The sequence below is a fragment of the Centruroides sculpturatus genome, unplaced genomic scaffold, assembly GCF_000671375.1.
Source record: "Centruroides sculpturatus isolate CEXI.00-Female unplaced genomic scaffold, Cexi_2.0 scaffold653, whole genome shotgun sequence".
NCBI classification, from domain to species: Eukaryota; Metazoa; Arthropoda; class Arachnida; order Scorpiones; family Buthidae; genus Centruroides; species Centruroides sculpturatus.
The window spans coordinates 336,826-348,810 of record NW_019384874.1 but is presented as its reverse complement, the minus strand read 5'-3'; the positions used below and the strand labels follow the sequence as shown (position 1 = coordinate 348,810).

Genomic DNA, 11,985 nt, shown 5'->3' with positions numbered 1-11,985 from the left:
TAAATATTGTATATTACTCTCAAAATATAGGCCTACAAAATAATAATGTATTTTGTGAAAATTATTTTGGAAAAAATTTTTATAACATAAAACTAATTAGAAAATACGTAAACAGTTTTACCCGTGTTTTAATATTTTCTTTATCTGGAAATATGTGGAATTTTTCATTAATTAATATTTTTGTAATTTGAATTATGTTAATGAATACATTTGAAAGATTCCGCTTTGTCGAAAATATTTTTTATTTCAAAATGCCATTGTTAATCTAAATTATTCTTCCAGACTAGTGTTGTAATATCATAACGTGAGTAACGAATTCGTATTTGTATCAAAGCAATAGAGAGTTCGTAACAGAAGCCATGTTTATCCTCGTGTGTTGGCTCTGGTCAAAGCGGCTTATTCTCTTCCCACTAGCAGAGGCCACCACTAAATTAAGTTGTAAAGTTTAAACACGAAAAATGTAATCGATGGTTTTTAGTTCTTTTGTTTTCTTGCAAAATTTTGAAATAAGTTGTTTTGTAGTACAATAAAACATCAACAGTCTTAAAGTGGGGTTACAAAAGGATTGATGTACAGTACAAAACTATAGAATATCGTACTGAATCCTGCCAAAAGTTTAAGACAAATTATAAAGTAAACAAAAATAAATAAATCACATAATATTTAACATTACAATATACAATAGTTCAAACTTTTGTACATGGTAATGTATTAACACTGAATAATAGAGTACAGGTACAGTGAGAATCACAAATATTTAAGAGAATGCTAACAATAGTCAAAAATGCCAGATGCCATTCTGACTAATCTTCACCAAAATCTGAAAGATTATACTGTGCAATATTTTGTATGATTTTCTCAAGTAAGGTTTTATTCTACAAGGCTGATAAAAATAAGCAATTTTGTATTAAATTTTTTAATTTTTTTCAAATTTACAAGTTACCTAATTATTTACAAAACTTTATTGTAAATGGTATGAATGGAATGATTGCTACAGTTTGTAAAGGCTAACATTACTTTAAAAATTACTTTTGTTACAAAGATAAACAATATATATGCACAAGAGAACACCTGACCAACATAATGTTAAACAGTTCAGATGTTCTCCGCCAAAGGTATTGAGCTCTGTTTTTAAACTTCAATGGTCTGCAAGAATTTTTTATAACTTTCTTCGTCCATTAAAGAATTGATTTCTTCCACTTTTGTCAGCTGCAATTTAAACAACCATCCTAGAAAAATGAAATAAAAATAAATGCCAATATATGTTATTAAGAATTTCATCCAATAATATATTTATATAAATACAAGAATAATAAGTATAAGCACTACATTGCCAAAAAATCCAAATTACTGGAATTAGAGATGAAAGTTAGTATTTTGACATGTTTCTTTTTGCTGGATATCTTCAACTGGCAACATATACAAGTAGACTGCAGGTTGGTAATGTGTGGCTTTCTATTATACAAGGTGTCTATAATTAAAGTTTAGCTATGCCTAGTAGTCTACAGCAAAAATAACTTATTGGAAGGTTAACTAATTTTCAATGTCTTAATGAGGACAGAGAAGAAAGAGGGGAAAAATCAGTTACCACTGTCACCACAGGGATACTTTAAACTTTTATTCTGAACATCACAAAGTAGTACAACAGTGATCAGTTGTTTAATCAGAACAAAATATGTTCAGTATGCTGTCCTCTGTTCTTTGCAATCATCTAAAATCTTACAATAGCATGTTCAATTGTTGAGCACAGTATATTCTGTGAAACATTGCATGTGTGGCATAATATGATTTCTTCAAGATCTGTCAAAAATGTTACATTGTCACAATACACCAGTTCTTTGATATAGCCCCAAAGCCAAAATTATATGGATTCAGGTATGAGGACCATGTAGACCAAACAGTAGAGAAATGGTGGCAGATGCCCGTCATTGGAAGAATGGCTGTTTAATGCAATTGGCTGTGTGGAGGAACACCATCCTGTATGAACAGTATTGTTCCAAGATACCGACATTGTTGGAATGCCAGAATAACTGTACCCGTCAACAATGATCAGTACTGGATTAACCAATAGACAAAAAATACAAATGTCTGGGGCCTGGATTCAGTGCATAAAAATAAACAAAAAATAAGTAAAAAAATTTTTAAAAAATAAAACAGTCCAAACATAACTATTAGGCATGTTAACCATGGCACATAAATGGTACTGTGCCTATTCCAGCCACAGAATGTTCCATGACCATTCACACAACCTCACAACAAACAAGGAACTGTAGTGCAAAGGCTCCTCAAGCATTCAGATCAATAGGCAGCAGCTGCTGAGCAGGCAAATTTTGTAAAGATAGCAGCACAGAATATTCCAAAGAATTTTGTGGACCATAGCAACAGGCTTTTGCAAGGCAGCAAATACTATTGCTGCCCATAGGATTTGATATCCTGTCATCTTCCACTTTTGTCACTACATCCTGAATTATCTGTGTGGTAAGACACTCATCTTCCAGGTTTCAGTGAACAATCCCCTTTATTCAATTTCATGATAATTTTTTGCAGTTCATTAGCAATAACTGAACCTCTTCAAAGCCCCTTCAATGATCAAAATCTCCAGAAAGCTGCTGGTGTGAGTTATTGTTTTAGTAAAACAGTTTCACCACTAAAGCATGTTCTTATAACGTTCTTGTTGTTTTCAATGGCAAAAAATGGCAATTAAAATGATTCTGTAGAGGTTTAAATACTTTGTAATGATGCATGAGCAGACAATGACATGATAACAAAGATTAGCATGTCTGATATCTTAACATGGAAAAATGCCCTTACTGGTGACATTTAGAACTAACCTTTTTTGTCCTTATTTTCCTTCCAATGGTCTCATTAAGATGTACTGAAAATTTGGTGATCTTCTGATAGGTAAGTTTTTGTTGTAGACAGCTTGGAATAGGTTAATTATAGACCCCTGTAAATCAATGGGAGGACTTGTTTGTTAAGACAAATGAACAGCTGGTTAAGCATATCAGGCACCAGCTTCACCACTGACTGATAAGACAATCACAAATAAATAATTATATTTTTGTAACATTTGCAAATTGGAAAAGAGCTGCTACTAAATTTTGTTTCTGTATTAGTTTGAAGAAAAAGGGTCATTATAATTAACTATCCTCTCTGTACTCACTAAAATTCAACTAGTATTATTCTGAAAAATCAAAATGCAAATAAAGGCCAACTTTTGCAGAGTATGGAAACCATCAAAGTAACTACTCAATATGATGGAGAAACTAAAAAGAATTTTTGAAGAGGTTTTCTAACAACTTCACAATAAGTATAGTCAGAGGAAGGGATCATACAGAATGTTAAAGTTTAATTCCTTATCTGTAATAGTTTTTATTTTATTCATTCATTCCAAGAACTTTCTTCCAAAGTATCTATATACAAACAGTAGGACAGTGTATACAACCAACTGCTAATGCTTGATAAAATTTTTAATAAAGCAATAAATCCTACCTTCATCATAACAAGATTTATTTATTAATCCAGGAGAATCTTCTAAATTCTTATTAATTTCTGTAACTTTTCCAGACACAGGAGAATATATTTCACTAGCAGCCTTGACACTTTCTATAACACCACATTCATCTGTAAAAATTATAAAACATAGAATGAGGTAACAAACAAACAAAACCTGAAAAACTTTCTAATTCCATTTATTTTCTTTCTTAATTTCTAATTTTATTTACTGTAATTCCCTAACTTTATCCATTTTATATTTTCATATTAAATAAAATTTCATTTTGTATGAAATTAGGGAATGAAAACAGGGTCTATTGTAACAAAAACTTGTCTATTGTTGACATCAAATTAAATCTAACCATTGAGGATGTTTCTAAACTCCTTGGTATGAGCAACACCATTGGGGAGCAATGACATCATTTTAGAGAGAAAAGAGAAAACTCATTGTTACTACATGTTTTGATGCTGCTGAATAATGGCTGATACAGTATGTGTTTATTCATTATGCAAATTGTTTTTATCTACAAATTGTTTAACTGTAAAAAAAAATGTCTTACATTAAGTATGGAAGAAAATATGTTAATTCTAGAAGTAATATAAGAGGGAGGAAACAAAGGCAGATAGTATGCTGAGATAGTAGGATTCGTGAAAGAAGTTATACCATGCTATACTGATGTTATTTTAAACATCATATTAGACTGAACCGGTATACAGTTTAAGTAAGTACATTAAGAACTGAGATCTCATTATTATCCACACCTAAAGTGAATTTAAGATCTTCATATATAAAATGAAGAGCTTCATCTCTTCTATGGTGACTGCCATTTTGAAGTTTAAATCATCTTCTAGTAGTCATCAGACTGCAATGGCTCTAACGACTGTTGGAATTCAATGAAGCTATGGGGCTCAATGGTCATATGATTTATGCATGACCATTTCTAATCCTCTGTTGCTAACAAAGGATTAGAGATGTTTCGTCACAGTTTGTGACAAAACTGTAAAGTTTAGAAACATTGTCATTGTTTCAGCAGTTTGTTAATTCAATACCTGACTGTTTTTGAATACAGCTCGTTGTCAAACGAAATGAATCTCATTAAAGAATTCATGGTAAGCACAATTTCTAATGTTTCTCTATAGTATCTTGTTACTTCTAAGGAAAATTTTTCAGATAAAACATCTTGTTATTTGTAGTTTTAATAGAATTTATAAGTTATATTTGGAAAACTGTGCTAATTTTTTTTTTTTTTTTCAAATTTCAAATCTGACTGCACTTAGATTTAGCATTAAAAATCCTTTAAAACAGTGTCCCATAAGATATGGGTTAGGTTACTATTTAAAATTACAACTATTTTGGCTTCAAGTCCAAAGATTAAACTACTTTTGACGAAAACAAAAGAGCTCCATGGTGTAGGTTTTTCTGTTTTGGCTTGATACAATTTACTACAAGGTATGGTAAGCAGGCTTGTGTGTCTCTAGATCCTGTCATTAGCAACTTTGCTACCAATAGGGATATCCAGGAAACAAATCAGAGCATAGGTGCTGAACTAAGGTAGGATCACTGGTCCTCCAAATTGTGTGTGGAACCAACATACCATCCCTATCATGTAAAAACTTTCAATTCCTAAATAAAAGCAAAAGGAAAGAAAGCAGGCTCTGGAAGTGGTGGCTCCTAACCTCGAGAGTTATTCTCACTAACCAGGAAGCAACAAAACCAGAATAGGCTAATGAGAAAATAAAGCAGAAGTGTGAATGTTGATTGATCGTGTGGAATATAAGAGGAGCTAAAAGTAAAGTGAACAAATTAATAAGGGAAATAAACTGAAGGCAAGTTAGATGTTCTTTGCATGAGTGAGAGGACAATGAAAGGCAAGGAGTGTATGGATGTGAACAGGAATGTATTGATCTGTTCTGGTGTGCAAGAGTAAGTATTTTAGTTAATGCAAACAAAGAATACTTGAAGGAGTATAGTAATACTTGTATGCTCCAGTGGATGCTGAAAAGAATGAGTTTTGGAAAAAGTTACAATATGTCTTTGATAAGTGTGACACTCAGGAATGTGTAATTATAACTGGAGATATGAATGGTAGGTATGAAGAGAGACATCTGAGAGAGTGCTAGGTCTAAATGGTGATTCTTGGATGAACAATAATAGAGAGCATTTGGTCGAGCTCAGCGTGGAAAGAGAACTATGGGTACCAAACCCCTTTTTTCCACACAAGACCATTCAGTAGTACATGTGGGAAAAATCATACAAAAGGTCAGGAGGATAATAGATTTTGTTATGTATGATGATAGATGGAAAGATGTAGTGGAGGATACAAGAGTTATGAGAGCAATTGACTGTGGCTCAATTACTTAGTAGTATTGAGAGTGCAATTGAAGATTGGGTGGCAGAACAGAGGAAAACAGAAGGTTTGATGAGTAGAAAAGATGAATAAGAAATAGTGATGTGCTGGATATCTGTATCCGTATCTGTGGATATCCAAGGGTAAAAAAAGATCCATATCCGTTACTTTTTAGCAGATCTTTAACGGATCTTTTATCTTAATGAATTTCATTACTTATATGAAATTTTAAAGATAGGTAGCAATAGCACATTTGTCATTTACTATCATAAAATATTTCCATATTACACTACTAAACTTTTTTGTTGACATTGTTTTTATTTTAATTTAACTCAACACTCTCCAAAAACACGAATGTAATCTATGCTATCCCGTGTCATACTAGCCACAAACCAGTGTTCCCAATGTGGGGCCCACGCCCCACAGAGGGCAATTGGATTGCTAAGGAGGGCAATTCGAAAATGTACTTGTCCAGAGTTTAAGTTAACTGTATAGCTGCTGTATATGTTAGGGAGACATAAGAATTTTAGAAAGGCTTAGGTGGGGCATAGCACAAAAAAGGTTGGGAAACACTGCACTAAACTATTGTGGCGGTACGCTATATTTTTGTAAATATTAATTTTAGTTTAGTTTCGTTTCTTATTTCTACCCTTTGTTCTATTGTTCTATTTTCTTCTAGAACTTTCTTATCTATTCCCTGTCCCTTGGGTGGGATGAGCAGTTCCTAGAAATTTGAGGAGCAAAGGTGTAAGCAGGAGCCGGAGAAAAAAGAGAAGTGATGTAGCAGGTCATTCGTAAACCGGACGGCAGAGTGTACAGACGAGGTGAGAATACTGGGAGTCATATTTTCAATGACCAGATAGTTCAGAAATAAGTTCAGAAAAAAGATCCTGTTTTAAGGTCATTTTGACGACTGTGGAAGGAAAAATCCTAATTATTGTACAAGAGAACTGGCCAGTTATAGGAAAAGGACATGTGTTATCCCACCCAATAGCACGCATAAAGAAACAAGCCGAAAAAGAGACAAAACCCCAGATATCTCTATTTCTATCTTATATATCATTTTTTCTGTCTTCTTAATTCTATCCCTTTTTCTGTTATTAGTGTTTAAGGTTAGTTTTAAGGTTTTGGGTTATATTGTCGTAATTGGGATCTGTATTGTACACGTGCTTTGGATATAGCAAACTATTATTATCACTGTAATTTCACATGCTACTGTTTGTACCATGAAGTTGGAATCCCCAAAATAGAATCTGTATAAAGACGCGAAATAGCTTAATTGGAAAATTATATCAACTTTTGTTACTTTATCCTGTCTGCCTTTGTGGTGAATTCTAATTTATCACACTTTCACACTATAAAGACGCGAAATAGCTTAATTGGAAAATTATATCAACTTTTGTTACTTTATCCTGTCTGCCTTTGTGGTGAATTCTAATTTAGCACACTTTCACACTATAAACAAAAACACGCACAGTGCAAGTCAAAACACGTTGCATTATTAATGCAAAGCGTCAACTATCGGTCCAAGGTCACATGCAACGGTGCCGACTGAGCACGAAAGTAGAGATCCGTATCTGCGGATCTAGACACTAATGATCTGTATCCACGGATATACATTTTTAACGATCCAGCACATCACTAATAAGAAAGCATGTTGTGTTGATGTGAAGGAGTTTTGGAAGCATTTGATTTCACTTTCTTCATATTTCTATCCAAAAGGGAAATCTTCACTTTTGATTTTCTCGACAGCCTTGTCCATGACATTCATTTCAAAATATCAACTGAATTTCAGGAAAGGAAAAGAAGTTCTAAAATTTGAAAGCATTTACAATCTTGTGTGATAGAAACAGTAAAAGAGGTTTGTAGTGTAACAAAAACAGGCTGTGAGAGAAGGACTGCACAATGGAATGACAGAGTTAAGCAAAGCAGTGAAAGAAAAAAAGGCTACTTACATAGGCAGACTGAATGGCAATATGAATGAGATGAGTACAGAGCAAAGAAATGAGAAGCTGCACAAATGATCAAGGAAAGTAGACAGAATGAAGAATGGACCAAGCATTTGCAAGGGGCATTTAATTAAGGAAAATAGAAAACTGTTCTGAAAGCAAATGAAGAGTACACATGGCAGCAGACAGAAAAGTGTACCCTGTGTATGAAGTGCAAATGGTGAGAAGGGGATGAATGTGAAGTCATTAATAGGTAGCATGAATATTTTGAGAGCCTGTTGAGAGGCAATGGAAATAGCATGAATGGAGAAACAGTTGCAGAGATAAATGAAGATAGTGAGTAATGAGGCAATTGATTAAGAATACAATAAGAAGAATGCAAAATGACAAATTTCCTGGTCTGGATGGTGTGACTGCAGAAATGTTAAACAACACCAAAAGTCGATTTATTTTATTTATTCTAAAAAGTCATACTGTTTTTTTAATTAATACTTTTATAATTAATATCAGAAATGCTTAAGCAAAAAAGAAAAAATAAAGATTTTGTAATAATCATACCATCTTGATTAAGATCATCTCCAACTTCTGGAAGTTGAACAAAGACAACATCTCCTAATGCCTCCTGCAATCAGTAACATTAATGACAAATAAATTTTTCACTTGATTTCATTTTACTTCATTTACAGGTCTACAAAAATCAAAGTGAACATTATATAGTAATGAAAATGATTTGTGTAATGATGTGGGTAACATTTGAATAGTAAAAAGTCTAGCAAGTGCATTTGTCCAGAATAGTTATCTAGGACATAGTGAATTAGAAAATAAGTGATGAAACAGTTGAGATAATTAGAACTCTTTTAGAACTTGGGTGGTCCTTTAGACAATTTCAGAAGAATTGAAAGAAGAAAGGACAATGCACTTCCATTGGATAGATTTCAAACATTAAAAATGGTAAGCAGAGAGCATCCAGACAAGGATCAAAGCAGGGGTAGTTGAAAATGTATCTTATCAAAAGGTGACATTACAGAGATTAAACACTATGGCCAGTATAGAAAAACCATTAAAACAATCAGATATCTGATTAAGTCAACAAGTAACCAATTGGAAGAAAATGGGCTTTAAACTTGTCAAGAAACCTAAATGCCTTGAGCTTTCCAATGGATCCATCCAGGAGAGATACTGTAGATCGTGTCCATTGTATCACACACTGAAGAATAATAAGTGCAAAAGTTTATCACAACTGATGAAGCTTGGTTCTATCTCACAAAATCTCAAGGCAAGAGGAAGGTCTGCTACATTAACAGGAGCCAAAATCACTCCAAAGCACCATCATCAATTTCAGCATCTCAATCGCAAAGGGTTATGGTTTGGACCAGAATTTCAACAAGGGCTAATAACAAAGCCAAATTTTGTGGAACCTAGGGCAAAAGTATCATCAAAATTCTACATTGAAAAATTCTTTGTCCTTCCAGTCAGATGCCAAGAGACTGTTTCCAGATGATAACTTTATACAGTATTTCATCAAGTCTCTGTGCCTTCACTTATGGCAAAGGCTACAATTTCATTCCTATAAGAAAGTAAAACTGTATTTATCAAACCCTCACAATGGTTCCCAAACAGTCTCAATACTGCTCCCTGCAATTATTTCTTTTGGGCTACTTGAAACAGAGTAAAGAAACGAAACATGTGCACATTAGATAGATTAAAACATGTCATTTGGGAAAAAATAACAGAAGTCCTCAAGAGTATCAGATTGGGCTCTAAAGGCTTGGCCATGTAGTGTGTGTTATGCAAAAGGTAAACACACTGAGAAACATGATTATATGTAAGATTTATAGCAAAATAAAAGTGTTCACTTTGAGTTTTTTTTAGACCTGTATATTGGTAAATAATTTGGAATATAAAATTAGTTCTCTTTGAATATATGTTTATTTTGTGACAAAATAAAAAATATGTATTTATCCTTATGAACAATTGACAAATTTCATAATATATATGATTACTTTTCATAATTTCATATACATGTTGATATATCAAATTAAATAATAAAGTACAGGCACTAAAATTAATTTTTGATATTCATCAATCACTCATTTTCCTTTGAAATGAGTGATTGATGATTATTATTTACTATATTGAAGACTATTGATTTAATATTACAACTTCAGAAATCCTTAATGCATCCTGAAGAAGAAAGAACTTCTCAATTATTACAACAGACTAAAATAATACAAAACAAAATTAAACATATACAGTAAAACCTTCTTAAGATGACCACTTCCAAAATTTAGGGAAACAGGCCATCTCAAGGGAAGGTTTTGTTAAAGAGGGTGACAAAACTATAGTATATAGATATAATTAGTAATATGTACAGTAATACTATTCCATATATGAAAATTAAAAAATTCATACCTAAACACAACTCCAGCAATATAATTTTAACAGACAAGAATGTTTTCTAAAAATAACTCTTACTTTTAACCTTGTAACTGGAGTGGTAAAAATACATCAGCGAATGTTTTCGACACCCCTTCTGGGCTCTTTCTCAGGCTTTTTCTATAAATACTGAGCTGGACGTTGAAAATCGAATACTTTCTTTTGAGCCATTTATCTTTCGAATTGGATTCGAAAGATAAATGGCTCAAAAGAAAGTCATGCTGATTTTTCACACATATAATGAAAAATCTGAGATAGTATCTTGTATCTAAAATCAGTATAAGAAAACCTGCACAGAATGTGAAACTTCAACATTTGCAGTTGCAAAAGTCTTGAAAAAGCAAAGTAGTTTAAAATGAAAATTTTCAAAATAAATGGATTTGGCATCAGATAAGATAACCAACTAGCTTGTGCATAAACTTAAGTCTAGCATTTACCATAAAGTCCATTCAGCAGAGTATAGTGTTGCTTAAGGAGATTTTGAACTGTTTTGTAATTATAATAATGATGTGCAATCTTAAAATAAATAATGTTAATTTTGTATGTCCTGTTGGTTTTCATTTGTGGGAAATTGTCAGTGTAGCACTTTTGGCATGTTTACCTTTACATTTTATGTTAACATTAATTTATTTATCTGGTTTGTAAATACTAAATATGTTATTCTTATGCATATTTAAATAACTGAATGTCTGCATGTAGTTTGTTTATTTTTTCAAACCTGAAGATTTATGAATTAGCTGAAAACATAAATATTTACTTCCAGAGTAGAGCCAAGATTGTCTTGGTGGTGTCATAAAAATAAAAATGAACCAAAAACCATCAAACAGGATATTAAAATTTATAATTGTTAATATAAATAAATTATAAGATAGTAAAATTTTAAAATCTTTTAAAAATTAGCTTACTTGAGCATAATTTGAAATGCCAATGGTACCGATTTTTCCATCGACTGACACCCATTCGTGTTTCTCTGTATATTTTCGAGCTGAAAATAAATACATTTTTATAACAATCACAGCCATACAATTTTATAAAGTTCAATCTATTAACATTTTATAAAATTAAAATAAACATTTCAATTAAATATAGTGTGAATTATTTGCATATTTTATTGCATCTTAAAAAAAAATAAATAAATACATTTCAGACTCAATAACTTAAACCAATCAAATTATCATTAAGATATCTGTAAAGTAAATAAAAGATACTTTTATTATTTACTAGCTGCAAGGACCCGCTTCGTTGTGTTTTTATTTGTATGTAATATAGTTTGTTTTATATATAAAAGACTGTTTTTCTAAGTAATCTAGAATCTAGCTGCAAGGACCCACTTCGCTGGGCGAAAAGTAACGATAGTGAAGATTAAGATAATTACATTATAGCCAATCTTACCCGTTTTCATAGAATGCAAGAATTAGGTCCCCCGTTTCCAGACTAATTAGAGAATTTTTACATGAGCCTAAAAATAAGTTCGATTTCCCGCAAAAACGCAAAAAACCGTCTGTAAATCTTGCATGCCGCTTTATATTAACACTTCCCTTGTTACTCAACACTTCCATTGTTACACATCTTCGAAGTCAACCACTTTCAACCCCATATCTCCCGCACCCTTATAGCTATCAAGACGCAACCACCATAGTGCACGAATGGAGACTTGGGGCTACTACCACATACAAACACCATTCATGTGCGATGTGTTGTTTTGGCTGAAAAGTGAAATATAGGGACACACACGTCCATTTATATATATATATATA

General features: G+C 32.3%; 1 protein-coding gene across 1 annotated transcript in view; it reads right to left on the bottom strand.

Annotated features, from left to right (window-relative positions):
- Window positions 1-900: 900 nt before the first annotated feature.
- Window positions 901-11,985, bottom strand: part of LOC111630934 (glycine cleavage system H protein-like) — a 13,785-nt gene continuing 2,700 nt past the window's right edge. Inside the window, exons 2-5 of the mRNA XM_023375093.1 lie at window positions 11,134-11,213; window positions 8,351-8,414; window positions 3,493-3,624; window positions 901-1,229 (exon numbers count right to left, since the gene is read on the bottom strand). Coding sequence (XP_023230861.1) covers window positions 1,132-1,229; window positions 3,493-3,624; window positions 8,351-8,414; window positions 11,134-11,213 — 374 coding nt within the window. The 3' untranslated portion in view covers window positions 901-1,131. The remainder of the gene's footprint in view (window positions 1,230-3,492; window positions 3,625-8,350; window positions 8,415-11,133; window positions 11,214-11,985) is intronic.